We start from the raw sequence: 16409 nt of genomic DNA on the forward strand, positions 1-16409 counted from the left end.
ATGGTGGAGTTGGGGGACAGATCCAAGGTGTGGTAGTTTGTGAAGTACCGCTCCAGGATGATGATGATGGGACCCCCAGGCTGGGCAATTCAGAGCTGATCTGGCTCCACTCCCCTGCTAAGCACAAGGCTGGGATAAGCTTTAATGGTTGATGTGGGGTAGGAAGAAAAGCAGGAAAAGAGGGAGTTTTTCTTCTTAACACCTAATCTGCTGTTGGTTTAAGAAAACCAAAAAACAAGTGACCTAGGATGTTCTAAGACCTAAGTGCAGAGTGCACGCGCATGGCTGTGCACATCAACAGCCAACCTGTTGACTTCAGCATTGTAGGAAGTAAGCAGTGCGCCTAAGGTGGACAGGTTGGTTTGAAAAATTAATCTTGTTATAATTAGAGACAGTGTTGTAACAGCAAAATTGCAGAGTCACAAATCAGAGGGCAAAATGCCACCAAGACCTTACAGTCTGTCAAGTCTTGCAAGAATGGGACACGAGTGATATGCATAACAAAAATAATCCAGCCTCATGCTTAAAGGAATGGAGCAATAATCTGAGAGAGCTGGGGAAGGTTTCTGTCCCAGTCCAGCCAACAAGGTGCTTGGCCTTGAGGAACATCAGGTGAGAAGAGTATCATGTCCAATCAAGGACACAAAATCCAAACAAATTAAAATGCATCTGGACTAATGTGCAGTGATGTGCATGTACATTAAAAGTGCTTCCTGACCTTTACAGGGATTGTTTTATACCCTGGAGCATGACATTTTATTACTCTTGCCTTCTACATAATTTATCATAGAAAAATATTATTTTGTCTATAAAATTATTTGCCTTCATTTTAAGCCCAGCAATAGGATTTAACTTTCTGATCCTTTTTGAAACTAATTTCCCCAGGCAAATTACATACTGTGCCAAGAGATTCCTTTGGCTTTAAATTTTCCTGCCATTAATGTCACAGAATGGGACATCACAGCTGAGAGGGTGATCATTTTTTTGATAACCTTGAAAGCAACAGAGTAGAGCACCTTGTCAGAGTTGCTCTCACACAGGTTTTCCAGTTGAAATTATCCCAGTTTTTCCTGTGCTGGTTATCACCACAACAACAGCCCACTCTGCTGCCCTGCTCTGATCTCCTTAACCTGAGCTAGAAGCCATAATGACAACAATTATTTCTATTTTTGCCTGAGCCCATTATTTAGGCACTGTGCAAATGCATGGCAAAAGGCGATTTCTGCTGAAAAAGGTTTTACAGCTGAAGACCTTGTGCTGTGTTTGGGAGAAACTCGGGACTGAATCAACAGAAAGGGTTTGGGTTTGGCTCTACCACACTCTACACTGTGCACCCAGGATATGCCAGGTGTGATTCAGGCAGCCGACTCAAGTTGATAGCAAGGAAGTGAGATGCATCCGAGTGTAATGTATGAGAGCCAGACCTTACCCAGGGAGTTCTCTGTGAGGACCACAGCGCTAAAGAAACAGTGGAGCCTCTGAACTGGTTGTTGCCATAACAAGAAAAAATAAGGAATTTGGTTTCAGTCAAACTGACTTGAAAAATTCAGTGAGGGGAAGGTTGGTGAAATGATATATTTTGGTCACTTTGTCCTTTCTTACTCCTTTTATTTTCCCAATTTTGGAGCTAAAAGCTGTTTTTAAAGCTTTGCTCATGCAGCATGGAAATTAAATGTTTTCTTTATCAATGAATAGATCAGAAGGTTTCAGTGCTTTCCAAATTCCAAAAGCTGAAACCTCAGGGGTTTTCTGAATACTCATTGAATACCTGAACATGCAAGAGTTATCCCCCTGCAGAAAAGCACAGTTTTCCACAAATGTGTTATTTGCTAGAAAGAGGAGGGAAAAGCCATCATCATTCAACTCTACCAGTCCCCCAGAAATGCTGAGAAGATGACCAGCATTCAGTCTCGTTTCTCCTAGAAAATGCAGTTCCTAACTCCAGACCAGAGGGAGGTGTCTCCTCTGCTTGACATCCGCCACTGTAATGCTCTCCTGATGTCCAGCCCTACGCCACAGCCTGCCTGGTTTGGCCCCAGCTCTCCTGAACCTCAGCTCTGGAGCAGGAGGGCCCTCAAGAGACCACCATGTCCACCCACCCACGCTAAGCCTGGAGCTAGATCTTTCCTGGTAGCTGCTTGGCCAACGTGGTGATGGGGACCAGACACCCACAGCACGGCTCGGTGGGGTGCTCTTCAAAGCAACGTGGGGCTGGGCCACAACAGGTCTGGAAGCAGACAGCATGGACGTCCGAGCTCCTGTGGAAGTTGCTCTTTTTTTTTGTCCAAACCAAGGAAAGAACCCTGTGGTGGAGGAACAGGGAGGCTGGAGGGGCAAACAGGCGGCTAATGTATTCACCTTGTCAACCCAGCTCAATGGGCTCCCTGTTCTGATGAATATTGAAGAATTTTATACAAATTGGAACTGGTTCAGCAGGACAGTTTTCCAGAGACCCAGCCCAGAAAGGCTTCCTGGTCACCGCTGAGGGCCTTCCCTCTGCAGGAGGAGAGCACAGTCTGCAGGCTTGCTCAGAGGCTTGAGGGGGATGAGCACCCCTGTTCCTCTTCGGGGTGAGCTGTGGGAGATGCAGGCTGGGGGGGTCCCCAAGAAGGGTGATTGTGGGGGGGCCCCCAGGCCAGTGGGATGGTGTGATGGCCACCTGCAAAGCTGCTGGGCCTTGAGTGCTGCAGAGGTCTCACGTGCCATAAGCTAGAGGGGTTTGCACGTGTCCAGCCACAGAACCGTCGTCACCAGGCATTTCCATCACTGGAAGTCCCAGCAAACACAAAATTTAGGTGCCTTGGGGGAAAGGAGAGGGCCGAGCAGAGTCTGCAGGCTGAGTGGTAACTAGGTGCTCAAGGCAGCTGTAGGGCAGGGAAGTCCTGTGGAGGAGCCGACCATTTCCATCCAAAGAGATCAGCTTTGGGACGGCGGTCAGGGTCTGCAGAGGCACAGTGCTATTGTGCATTCGCCTTTCCAGCTGGTCTCTGCCTGAGCGGGCCTGTCGGATGCATGATGGCACATGACGGTGCTGAGCAAGGACAGGGAAGCCACCGCTGAGGCTCTAGCCTTCTCTGAGAACTTGCACAGAAGATGAGGGACCTGCCTGCCACCTAAAACCAAAACATTTCACAGAGTTGGCTTTTAACCCAGGTGACAGAGAGAGGCTGATACTACAGAAGAGCTTGGGGTTGCTCACTGGGTGACTCTGGGAGTTCAACAGAGTCTCTGATAAGAAATAAAGATTTTAACAGGCGTGAGGAGTTGAACCCAAAGCAAAAAGCTTGCAGGTTGGTGGGCAAGCCAGGATTAAGCCTTGATGAGGTGGAGAGAATTTTCCAGGAATTAAGCTCCTAGAGATAACCAGACGTCTTGCACTAAAGCCATATTTCACACCAAGAGTTCCTCTAAAGAGGACTGAGGCACAGGGACAGGCAATGCTCAATGGAGCAGGAGCAATAGCAGAGCCGTACTGTTGCAGCTACCTCCAGCAGCCAGGACAATGGCAGAGCAGGGGAAAAATGCAATCAGTGTCCCCATGGCCTGGCTTTGCAACGGGTCAGCAGAATTTTGCAGACGGGTGACTAACAGGATGATGGTGAGACTACGAGCTCAGGCAGAGTTTTCATGGGAACATCAGATTTTGCTGCAGCAAAAAATAAGGACTGTCAGCCAGAACACAAGGAGGGCATTTCCAAATGTCATCTTAGATGCTTACATGAAAATCACTGCATTGTTGTGAGCACTGCTACCAATACAAAAAAGAAAACTATATGCAGAGAAAGAAAAACAATTGAACTATGAGATTTATAATAATGAATTTACTTCCACAAAAGACACATGCAGTCTATTCAAGTAGGTTAATAAATGCTTGGATCGCATTTGATCGAAAGGAGCCATGCTTAGTGTGGTAAAATGTGCTGAGGCCTTGATCTTGTCTCTGTGATGCCCTCATGGAAAGAGCAGAGGACAGAAGTGGGTGAGGAGGACTCTGAAGACATCTTTCAAGGGACAGGGAATCGCCAGATCCCCCACCTTGGGGCGGAGGTTCAAAGATGCTGAGATGTCACTGCTCTGAGTTGCATGGAGTCAACAGAAGAAAAAATGGACAGAGGCACTAGCTCCGGTGGGAAGGACGAGGTGTTTCTCTGAGATACAGGTTCAGGCAAGAGGTGGATTCTGTAGTGAACTTAGCAGACAGGAACGTGAGCGGTGCTCACCGCCAGTGCTCACAGCTCAGCATGTTAACTTGGACTGCTATTCATTTGGGATTAAGCTAATGCCAAGCTCTGACCTGCAGCACCTGAAGAGCTCGCAAATGCTCCCTCCTACTGTCTGTGTAATGGGGAAGGCCAAGTCTGACAGAGGGACACGGCAGAGAGCAGGGAGGTGGAAAATGCGGAAATCTTCCCATCTCGAATGGCCAGAGTGTACCTGTGGGCACCCCGTGTTTCCATGTGCTCAGGGAAGGGATCTTTCACTGTAATCTGCAGGGGAAAAAAAGTTTTGTGTCTTCATTTTGGCCCATGTTGGCTGAAACCACCCATAAACCACTAATTACAACTGCTGAAAGGGAGCTGGCAGACATGAAATTTGCCCAGATTGCCCAGATTACTATTTTACAGATAGAAATACGATTTTCAAACTGACTGTGAGACTGGGTGAAAGCTGGTGTCAGATGGACAAAAACATAGTGTAGCAGAGTCCAAAGATAGACATTTTTCATAGCAGTTTGACTCTTAAAAAGTAAAGCAAATGGACTGTTGTCTCTCAGACAAAGTGCAAACTATGATTTCTAGAGCAACAACCCAGGATGAGAGTGTAAAGACAGATTTATACAGATTTTTTCATAATAGTTTGTCAGGCATGGCAAAATTACAGGCCAACTCCAGCAAAAGGGCTTCACATTTGGGACATCAGAAAAATAGGACCACTCGCAGTGACAGATTGGATTAAGTTGATGACAGAAGACTACATGTTTTTCCTGAACTGTTATTCTCACTTCTGTGAGACAGCCTTACTTGTTACATGGATGATTCCTCTACATCAGAGCTGTGCTAGTAGAGAGGATGGTCTCAACAGATGATGGGCAGGATTTTGAGCAGGTCACAGCAATGTCCACGTCTGCATCCAGTCCCCACTAGACTCTATTCAACAAGTAGGTAGAAAATGGCTTTAAAATAATAAATATGTACTGAAAAGGAAAGCAAAATCAGATCTGACCAGTGCTTGACAGCATTAAATGACAGGATGGCACCTACAGAACATGGCTAGCCACCTACAGATACTTTGTTTTGCATAAAATGAAGCAAGGAGACCACTCGGGATATTAGGTAGGCTCCATAGCCCAAGGAGCTGAGCGTTTGCGAAAGTGCACAGACATATATAGCTAAACACAAAACAGCACTATGATTGCGGTCCCAGGGGTTACCACCACTTCCTGAACACAACAAGAATTCACACGTACAATGAAAATCAGAAGCCAGAAACAACAGTTATTTCACATAAAGTTTCTCCGCAATCCCATGAGTGTAGGGTGTGTGTAACCAGAGAGATACACTTGGGGGAAGAATAGGCAGCACCTTCTGCAGCTGCCAGGAGGAGAGAAGGTAACGGGTGCCAGGCTTGTCTTTTTGCTGGGACAGCTTCATGTGGCAGCACACAGGGATGGAAAGGCAACCAGGTGCCAGGCTGTAACTTTACCAGGAAAAACAGACTCTCTTATTCCCGATGAGAACTGCTCTGATGATGCCATGGTGACTACAAGTTACAGTGCAGAGCTCCTCAGAAGTTATTCAAGCATTATTAATGGCTCTAAGGATCTGAGGTTACAAGTTATAGAAATGATACTTCCAGGTGCTGGCCGGGGAAGGAAGGTAGGATCTCGGGAACTGTATCTTTAAGCAGCTTAGTTCTGGAGACAGGAAGTCTGGAAATGGGCTGCAGCAGTGCAGCTTTTATTATGCAATTTCTCTTGGAACTAGTCCCTGAATAAAGGAGTTATCCCTTAAGCACCTGCTTCACCGTGCCTCCTGAGCACCGCACATGAAGTCCGCAGGAACCCCTGCGAGGGCTTAACCATCAGCTGGGGGAGCAGACAGCTGTGCACTAGGGTCCAGACTGGGAATCCTGGGTGCTAGTTTGCAGTAGTAGGGCTCATTTGCTTGTTATATAGTGTCTTTCAAAGACTTTCCTTTCTTCTCACAAAATCCTCTTACTCCGTTAGAGCTTGTTCTGTGTTCAGCATTACCAGTGGGTGAGACCATCTGACTCTTGCAATACTGATTGACACCAAAGGGCTATGGTACCCTGAACACTGCATTACTATTAAGCCTTTTGGGTATTTAATCACAGCCCTGTTTCCAGAGGCAGTGGATAACAGTCCAGGTCTTACCCCTCCCTCCTGCCATTAACCCAATGCTGTTCTAATCCCATAGCAGGGGGAAACTGGGGCCATCCTAAGGGGACATCGTGCCACGGAGAAGCTGCAGGACACAGCAGCAATAGGATCCTCCTCCTCCGCTCCTACTGCCCGAGGTATAGGATTCCCTCCCTCCAAAGCACCTCCTTCCTCTCCCACTCTGTCCCCAGGACTTGCAGCCCCCCTCTGATTTCACCAATGTGGCAAGCCTGGTGCTTGCTGTAAAGATAGAGGAGCTCTCCCAGCTAATGGGAGAGGAATCACAGCCTCCATGAGTCCTCCCATCTGCTCCCCACTCCCAACATCGAGCACGTAGTGTTGCCCTGGCACACCAGCTGCTGTTACAGTGGTGGGTGATGGTATTGGGCCCTCTTGCTCGGCTGTACGGTCAGAGCTGCAGTACTGGTGTAACATCAAGTGTATTGCCTAGCACCAGGCGGTATGAACATCTTCCTGGAGCTATGCTGTAGCTGTGGGACCACTCAGGTTCTGTCCCCAGTGGTGGATCTCCATCCTGACTTCATGCCAGAGCTGCAGAGTTATTGCAGGGGGTCATAAGGGGAGCAAAATGCTATGGAGGTCTCCTGGTGTCAGTCGCTCCAGCAAATCCTTCGTGATCAAGACCACAAGTGACATAATGGGCAAGGCAAGTGCAAAAAGTTATCCAAGCTGCAGTTCAACATCACTGACCAAACTTGTTAAACAGTTGAAGCAGCAGATAGTAAAGGGCACTGCTGTCCTCGGTTGTGCCTGACAGACAATCTGACCTGATTTCCACCCCCCCCCCCCACCTCCAACAGCAAAATATTTTCCCTCAACCTAAACTGGGGCAAATGCCTTATACTACAGTAAAACACTGCTGGACAAAAGCTGTTGCTTTCATGTCTGGAACCACTGTGAGACACTGAACCTTGTCCCATGCTGAGCCATCCTAAAACAGATGGGAACTCACTGTTTTTGAAGGAAATTAAAGCAGGCATAACTAGAGAGCACTTACTTGTGTAGATAATGAGTAATATAGTGATAGAAGCAGAGGCCTGTAAGAGACCTCCAGCATGATTACAGTCAGATCTCAGCAACGACAGGCACCATGTAAATAAATACAGAATTTGCAAGTAAATGTAATGAAATGCATGTAAATGTAGATGTAAATGTAATGAATTCAAGTTTTGCAGTAAACAAAAGGCAGACCTGCTCTTTGCAAAAGAAGGTGTCATTACAGATCTCCTTTAAACCAATAAAATGTTGCTGATTAATCCATCGCAGCTTATGGCCTTCATCAACACATCCTCAGGATTGTCTCAGTGCCCTTCTCCAGTCTGTCCTCCAATTGTGGCTGCTCTTTGGGGACATACCGACAAGCAGGCGATGAAAACAGCCCCGAGCAACCAGTTTGGGTACAAGGAGCTCTTGCTGCCACGTTGGCATGTCACGTCACTGGGGCTTATATGACCTGCTTCTCAGGTTGGGAACCAGTATGGAAATCCACGGAAGTATATGAGCTCCAGTCCTATAAACCTGTTTTGGGCTGGGGAAATCTGTCTAGACAGAGCACAAGGCATTTGTAAAGCAAGGCTGCGTTCGGCCCTGGTGCCTGAGCGATCGGGTCAGCTCAGCTTGGAGATCCACCCTCACGTGTGGCTGCACATGAGGGTCGAGGAGCAGCGGAAAACCAACCCCATGGATGTGCAGAAAGCAGTGGGAGAAGCCCGTCAGCCAGGCCACAGCAACCCCTCACAGGGTGCATGGGTGTGCAGAGGCTGCTGCATAGGTTTCAGTCAGAAAGCAGGAGGAGGCAGAGAACAAGTGCAGGCGAGGGGGAGCGCTGAGGGAAACCTGGGCAGGGAGACACTGTGGGGGATACAAGCACCCCATGGCCTCAGCGTCGCCCTGAGGCCCTGGCTGTGCATCACACCCTGAACTCGTTGATTGCAGGAGCGGGAGGGCACGGGCTGGCATGGCTGCCCCCCAGGATTGTGTTAGGAGCGTTGGGCCTTGCTGCGCCTCAGCTCTGAGGGCCTGGAAGAACCAGGGGCACTGAGGGGGGAACCTCAGGAGGGGATGTTGTGAGGGGGAAATTGAGAGGACATCTGTGGGGGGACTGAGAGGGGAGACTGGGGGAGGGGGACTGCGAGGAGACTGAGGGGACATCTGCAGCAGGACTGAGAGGAAACTATGAGGGACTGAGGGTAGGATAATGTGGGGAGCGACTGTGAGGGGACCGAGACTGAGAGGGGATGCCTGCGGTGGGACTGAGGGGAGATTGTGGGTGACAAGAGAGGAGGATAACTAACACCCAGCGGGGGGTGACTGTGAGGGGGCACAGCTGGGGGGGGGTAACCCTACCAGGAGCAAGTAGGGGAGACTGAGGTGAGCGACTGGGGCAACCGAGGGGGACGCCGAGGAGGGGACTGACGGGTGACACTTCGAACGGGCAACTGTGGGGGCGCCGCGGAGGTCCCTGAGAAGGGCGAGCGCCCAGCGACCCCGGGGAGAGGGGGGGGGACGACCGGGCGGGTGGGCCACCGGGCCCGCCGCTAACCAGCCGTCCCCTAACCCCTCCGCGGAGCAACTGAGGACGATCCCGTCTCTTTCCGGCGCCGCTCGCGCCTTTCCGGCGTCGGAGGGGGCGGGGGAGGGCGGGCCCCGTGCGCGGTGACGCAAGGCGCAGGCCCCGCCCCGTCCCCGCCCCCATGGTCTCTGGAAAAGAGAAGAGAAAAAAAAACTTTTTTTTTTAATTGAGGAATCAACAGCCGCCATCTTGTCGCGGAGCCGGAGCGCGGCGCGAGCGGAGCGGGGCCGGGCCGGGCCGGGCCGGGGCAGCGGGGCCGCCCGCCGGGACACGGGCAGCCGCGCGGAGCGCCGCCGACGGGCAGAGGGGCTCGGGGCAGCGGGGCAGAGCCGGCCGGAACCAACCGAGCGCCGCCGCCGGGACCGGGAGCCGCGGCCGCCGCCGCGCCGCGCTCATTGTTTTGGGGCGTTTTTTGGGTGTTTTCGGGTTTTTTCCGGTTTTTGGTGGTTTTTTGAATTTTTTTTCCCCCCCTCCCTCCTCTTTCCCCCACCCCCCTCCCCCCTCCCCTACCTCGGCCGCGGTTCGGCCGCGGGCGGGGGCGGCGGGCGGGGGCCGCCGTGGGGCCGGGGCGAACCCCCCCCGGCGCGGAGGGGAGGGGACGGGGCGAGGTGGAGGGGAGCGTGTGTGTGTGTCTGTGGGGCGGGGGGGGGGGGGGGGCGGAGGGGCGGGGGGGGCGCTATGCTCCCCGAGTGACTGACTGACTGACTGACTGAGCCGCCATCCGGGCACCTCCTCGGCGGCGGCGGCCGCCGGGCGGGGGGAAGAGAGGCCGGGAGGAGCGAGGCCGGCAGGGAGGGGGCGCTGGGCTCTTCCCCACCCCGCCCCGAACCCTCCTCCCCTGCGGCCTGCTGCGGCGGCGGCGGCGGCCCGGCCCGGGTATGGGGGAACGGGGGCCGCCGCCGGTCGGGCACTGAGCGGCGCTGTTGCTCGACGGTGGGTTCCCCTTTGGAAGAAGGGGGAAAGGAGAGCTTCACCACCCCCCCCCCCCCCCCGCCTCAGACTGCCCCCTTTTCAACGATTACCGGCTCGGCGGCCTTTCCTCGGACGGCCCAGCCGGCTACCATGGCGGAGAACTTACTCGACGGGCCGCCCAACCCCAAGCGAGCCAAGCTCAACTCGCCGGGCTTCTCCGCCAGCGATAGCACAGGTAAGGCCTGCGGGGCGGTGAGGGGGCGGGCGGGCCTTACCGGCGGTTTCTCCCCCCCCCCGCCCTGCGGCCTCCTCCTCCTCCGGCGGGCGGTCGGGCCCGACCGCCCGCCGGAGGAGGCGGGGGGCGGGGGGGGGGAGAAACCGCCCGCCCTGCCGCGGTTCCCGGCGGGGGTGGGAACCGGCCTGGCGAGGTGCCGGGAAAGGGGGGGAAGGATCCCTCCCGGAGCGGTCGGGCCTCCTCCAGTCGAAGTTACCGGGCGGGACCCGTACGCCAAGTACCGTCCCGGCTATAAATAGCGGTCGGGAGAGACGGGTAAGGCTTTTTTTTTTGAGTTAAATTTCCCTTTCCTCCCGTCATCGACCACCCCTTTCGTTTTAATGGTGAAGGGCTGGAGGGATCCGCCTTGGCTTGGATGCTGGGGGTGCCCAGGTGAGCGGGGTGCGGGTAGGGAAGGAGAAAAACCCAGCCATCAGAAACACCAACCACCCGACTTCTGGAGGGGGTGGTCGGGGTTTCTATCTCTACTCCTTAAAACCCATATATCGCCCACAACTAAAAGCCCTATGCAGGCAGCTTTTTCCACTGTGCCCGGCACCCTATGGAATAAAAACTTCCTAATAGCATATTGATATTGTGCTTTTTTTTATCTCACCACCTGTGAGTCTGGTTTAAGGTGGTTGGCTCAAACTGTTCTGAGCATTTTTCCTCAAAAACCAAAGAATTTGCAGGTAAAATTTTAAGTTGTGGGGTTGCTTGCATGGTGAAATGCCCAGCAGGCTGGCAGTCGCTGCGACTTGTCTGTATGTCGCGTACTGTCTTTGGCGTGCTTTTTTTTTTCAGTTGTAATGGGTTTGTAGATAATAAAACACATCAAAATTTCTCATTTCCAGCAAGCGCGTGCCCATTGTAAATACGCACGTGTGTGCATAAGAGCATGTGTGCGTGTTGTGACGTCTTTCCATGTTGAACACGAAGTGTGTTGGACTTGCATTTCTGTTTTCAGAGATTAATGAATCTTGTTGAAGGGACAGTGATAAGTTAATCATGCTATGCCTGCTGTGTTTTTATAGACTGAAAAAATTATTACTATAATTGAGCTGATAAATTCTGTGGGTTTTTTTTGGTTTGCTTAATCTGCATTTGGCAATAGCTTATAGATACTTCAGTCCTTTTGCGTTTTTTTCTGGAATCTTTTTCTTCTCAGCGTACAAACAAATGAAACATGCCAAAAAGAAACTGTATTGAGAGTAAGATTTGGCAGAGAATATCTAAGTGAGGTCTTGTGATTGAACTATGCTAATCCCTTTCGTGGAAGCGGTGGACTATCATTCGGAAGGATGATATGCAAGTTGCTAGTAAATGTACCACAGTAACTCAGGGAAAACACAGTTTTTCTTTAATTCTTTAGCTAGACATTTTAGACTCTACTGGGAGCCAGTGAAAGATGTTTGAAGCGGTGTCTTTTTTTTTTTTTTCTTTTTTGAAGTTCACTTGGTCTGTTCTGGAATGCTTCAGTCATAATTACGTCCTGTTCAGCAAGTTCTAATGCGTCTCCTTGAGCTCTGTGCAGTGCTAGATACGTAAACTCCAGCATCTGCATGAAGTTTTACACAGCTGAGGGGGCCTTTGGTCATCAGGGACGGCAAACCTCAGGTTGTATTTTGAACAAGTGGGAGTGTGTCTGTAGCATTCTGTTGTTGTCTCAGTGTTCTTCAGGCAAAAATACCTTTCTGCTTGAGAGTGCAGGTAGTGTTTGTGCACTCAGAAGTGCTTTTTCCAAAAAAATCTCTTTAGCTTTGCTGCCAGCAGCTAATGCTGCTTGTTGAAAGATTGCTGAAGGTTTCTCTGCGTTGTAGCAGGCAATACAAATAGAGTAGCGACTGCTATGAAATAACGTGCTCCTGAACCTAAACGAGGCTGCTCCCTTGCGCTGAGGCTTAAATGGAAAAGTTATGTTGTAACCTGAAAAGTTGCCTTTGTGAGCAGAGGTGCTCGGGGAGATGGGTTTGAGGCTTGCACCCTGAACAAGCAGTAAGTTGTGTATTGGTTAACTGAATTGTAATTGCAGTCATTAACCTGTGCTGTTTGATGCTGCAGCTTGGGTGATTGGGATGTGCTTTAAAAGAGGCTGTGTTAGGCCCAGTTGTGCAGTTCTGTTGCTGAACAGTAAGGCTCTGAGCCTGCAAATGCTTGTAACTGAGCATAGCGGTGCGGTGCCGAAGGGTCTGATGGCAGGCCTGAACATTCGGCAGAAAGCAACTGCTCGTCCTTGTTTATATTTTGCTTTATGCTTTGATGCGGTCGTGTTAAGCAGCTCCTTTTGTCAGGGTAAATTTTAGCTGCCTTTAATCTTTCTGATAAAAATAGCTCCTCAGCTTAGCAGAGCGAAGTTTGTGCAATTGAAATTGCTCTACTCACATTCTGAAAATACAACCTTTCCTGTTAAACTTAAGCAGCTAAATCAAATGTCTGGTCTCGGAGAAGGGCGTAGGGATGAAAGGATAACAGGAATGTGCACTGTGACCATTGTTAAGTTTCACGATAGTCCCATTTTGCAGTTGCCCCGTTGCTCTTTGTATCAATAAGGAAGGTTAAGACTCGTGGTTGTTAACTTAGCTTGCAGTTGCTGTGCAGTATTGAACAAGCTGGCTCCTATGGTAAAGTGTCTATGGGAAAGATTTTTCCTTGTTTAGCCAGGTGGGAGTAGTGCTTTTGTCTAATTACTGCTTTATTAGATACACGGTATTTTTCATGCCTAAGCATTTGTCTCCTCTTTAAGTGTTATGAGGCATTCTCATCTAGTGTGCTGCAGAATAAACAAGGGACTTGTATGAAAAGTAGAGTTACAGTAACTTTGGTGATGGCAGCTTATTATTTTAATGTTGAGCGTCGTGATTATTTTGTACATTGCTGGCATTGGTCCTTCGGCAGAATATACAGTGAACTGGCAGTGTTCTTGAGCTGATCTTGGTCTGAACTCTGCATGCAGATTGTGAAAAATGTGCTTGAATGGAGCAGCAGCAAAGCCGGCGTTGTTCAGGTGCCCCTTCACTGGTTCTGCAGGTAGCTTGGTGGTGGTCTGTGTTGCCTTGCAAGCAGCACCTCTATCTCTATGTGTTACGTATCCTGCAGCCTTCTGCTGTTGCAGAGCTATGCTAGTTCCAGAAACGACAAATCATAATTTGGGCCAAAGCAGAGGGTGTCCTTAACGGCATTATGAGTTAATGAATTCCTAAAGTAGGTGAAGTTGGAAAGAAGGTGAGATGAGCGGCTTCAAAAGTCCATTTGAGCTGGATTTTCACCTCATACTTTCTCCTGTGTGTGGTTTTGGGGTTTGTTTTTTTTCTCCACAACTTCAGATCATAAACAGATTAAGCAGTATGGCTGCTGCTGCAAAAGCTGCAGGCTGAGATCTCTGGTAATTCATGTTCTCTTTATGGCCCAGTGTGTTAGCATCGCAGTGCCCATATTTCAAAACTGGGGGAAGACTGGCCTTGTCGTACGTGCCTTTGTATGTGCCGAGATAAATAGATCTCTGGTTAACTCCCAGCGAGCTACAGAACTTCGCAGAAGGGAATTTGTGTCGATGGGCAGCCTGATTTGATCTCGCTCTCCTGCCAAAAACCTGATAGGTGTATGTCAGTGGATTTAGTTTTTACTTTTAAAGAGGTGGACTACCTTTAAAACAAAGTAGCTTAAGGAGAGACAGCGAGGCTTTCTAAGCTTATGTTCACATGCTTAGCTGAGACTTCAGATGGACTGATGTCTCGGTGATCTAAAACCAGATTTTGTTTGTGTGCATGAAAGCATTAGTATGTATGTTTCAGAAGGGTTCATTCCTGCATAGTTGAAAAGTTTCATGGAAGCCTGTTTAATCGATCTGCTCTTGTTTTATATGGTACGTGCAAAACTTGAGTGTCATTTGTGTGCTGTGACAGTAAGACTCGCTTTTACATGCTTGCTTTCTCTGTCTCTCCCTGGAATAAGGAAAAGGGTAATTCCACTAAGTGAACAGACTTGGATTTATAAGCAGAAAATTGGGGGAAGAAATGCTTCTTCTGAAAAGATGTAGGTGAAGGAGTGTGTGTAGTTATAATTATTTCACAGGAACGTCCTTTGTTTTGTGGTACTTGCACCATAACTAGCTGGGATGGGAAATAAATGTGGTGTGATGTTTCATGGCTATATCGTTTCGTAAGACTTCCCATATACGTGTAATGACGGCGTGGCGGATGGGAGATGATGATGCCAAGCAAAAATGTTTACTTTGAGCTGTGTTAAGTTTGATACAAGCTGTATTTTTTTTGCACCTTAAGTGACTGACTTGCATAACTTTATGCCTGCAGTGGTAATCTGGGACAGGAGATTTGTAAGATTAGAAATTGGCTCATTTATTGAGAGTCTAGCACAGCTAATGCTTACCAATTCATGAAGCATTGCTGATAGCAGGTTATTGTATACTTTCTCATTGTTTGGGTTTTTTATAGATTTTTTTCCAAGGAGTTTGACACTAACATCTATGTGAGATGAAAAGTTGAGCAGATGATCTGCCAGCCTGATTTTATGTGACAGTCCGCAGTCCTACAATTGTGCCCATTCCTTTTTTGAAATTCATACTTCGAGTGATAATTGCATGTGTACTTGGGAGTTTATCAAATTGATTCCTTCCCCCCACCATGAGTTAAAATTAACTCAGTAAATGCTGTCTCGTGCTGTGGCATAGAGCTCCTGGAAAAGCCCTGCCAACAGCAGGCAGGAATAAAGGCTGTGCTCGGGGGGTCAGTCTTTGTTGTACCCCAGAGGTCTCTTGATAGCTTGTGAAATGATTCCCGGTTTTCTGTTGCAGATTATTCACTTTCTATTCTGGCTGAACGTTCCTTGGAGTCATAGTCCAGTGCCATTAATTATTTCTACAGCAACATGCCGTCTTTTACTATTCTATCTGCAACTTCACATTAAAAAAAAAATCCACCTATTCTTGGTATTTATTTTTATTAGAGAATTTGCTCGCTGTTGTTACCTGCTAATAGAGAAGAACATGAACAAAAATCTTCCTCTATTAGCAAAATACTGCAGGTTAATGTGAAGTCAGGGTGGAGGGGATAGTTGAAAAACAGGATTGAAAAAAATTCTGGGGTTCGTTCTCATACAACGAAAAAGCATGTGGGATAGCTTAGAAATCTGACACTTCCACCCTAATTTGGTTTACACTTTCAAGAATTTTTGCTTTGTAAATCTTCCTTTTAACATATGTTATGTTTTCCATCTGTCTTCTCAGATGTCTAAGATACAGAGAGAACCTAAATCTTTTATTTGGAAAACTCTCTTTAATAGAGATGTCTCAACAAATACTATCAAATATTGTGCAGAATCATAGTGTGAATCAAAAGAAAACGGAGACTTCTATTATCACTGGTAATTGGCAATCATCACTCAGAATCTAAATCTCTTAACTTATACTCTTCAAAAGCTTCATTTCATCTTGCCTTTCCTCTTATTCACCATTGAGAAATAAGGATCTCACTTGGAACACTGGATAAATGCAGTATCTGCTTTGCAGTAACTTTGTGTGTGTGTGTATGTATTTTTACTTATACATATAGAAATCTGTAAAATAATCTCCTATTTCTCTGAGGGTCATCTTTAATGCTGTGGGAACTTCCTCAGGCAGACAGTGTTGTCAAAATGAGTGGCTCTTTCTAGGTGACGTGCCTCCCAACCTCACAGGTAGGCATTATTTCATTGCTGCTGTTGGACAACTCTGAGGGAGACATCGGAGCTAGCTACTTTCTGTTGCACAGTGAGGAAAATGGTATACTAGATTCCAAGCCCTGTGTGTGTCTTACCTGAAGAGCACGAGCTTCTCTCTCGCTCTGCCCAACTTTAACCCTGCTGGTACTTTGATAGCTGTTTTAGTGGGTGTTGTTGATGGCATAGCTTCTGTGTCATCTCCTGTATCGTTTCATCTAATGGAGCAAAGAAACGTGGAAATTACCAAGAGACTTGAATTCAGTAAGTACTGAATGTAAATCTGTTTTGTAGTAGCTGTGAAGTTTTTTCCTAAGGTTCATAAACTCCTTTAAGGAAAGTATTAATGAGAGTGATTCAGAACCTCATCTCACTGAAATCAGTGCTTTAAAGTAAAATAGATTTGTGAGGGCATTGGGTTTTTTGTATTAAGTCAGTTATGGTTGGAAGCTTTTTTAGAGTGAAATACATAAAAATCATTAGCTTTAAGCGCATGTCTACTGTTGCTTCCTTATGCA

At 48.4% G+C, this 16409-nt stretch overlaps 2 protein-coding genes across 8 annotated transcripts in view; one reads left to right on the top strand and one right to left on the bottom strand.

The window, feature by feature from the left end:
• The window catches only part of VASN (vasorin), a 347445-nt gene that overhangs the window by 198385 nt on the left and 132651 nt on the right, over positions 1-16409 (bottom strand). The window lies entirely within an intron of this gene.
• Positions 9622-16409, top strand: part of CREBBP (CREB binding protein) — a 98880-nt gene continuing 92092 nt past the window's right edge. For all 7 annotated transcript variants that reach the window (XM_069809744.1, XM_069809746.1, XM_069809751.1 and 4 more), the window contains exon 1: positions 9622-10140. In XM_069809744.1, the coding sequence (XP_069665845.1) occupies positions 10056-10140 (85 nt within the window). In that variant the 5' untranslated portion in view covers positions 9622-10055. The remainder of the gene's footprint in view (positions 10141-16409) is intronic.

Source organism: Haliaeetus albicilla, chromosome 22 (genome assembly GCF_947461875.1).
Source record: "Haliaeetus albicilla chromosome 22, bHalAlb1.1, whole genome shotgun sequence".
Lineage (NCBI taxonomy): Eukaryota > Metazoa > Chordata > Aves > Accipitriformes > Accipitridae > Haliaeetus > Haliaeetus albicilla.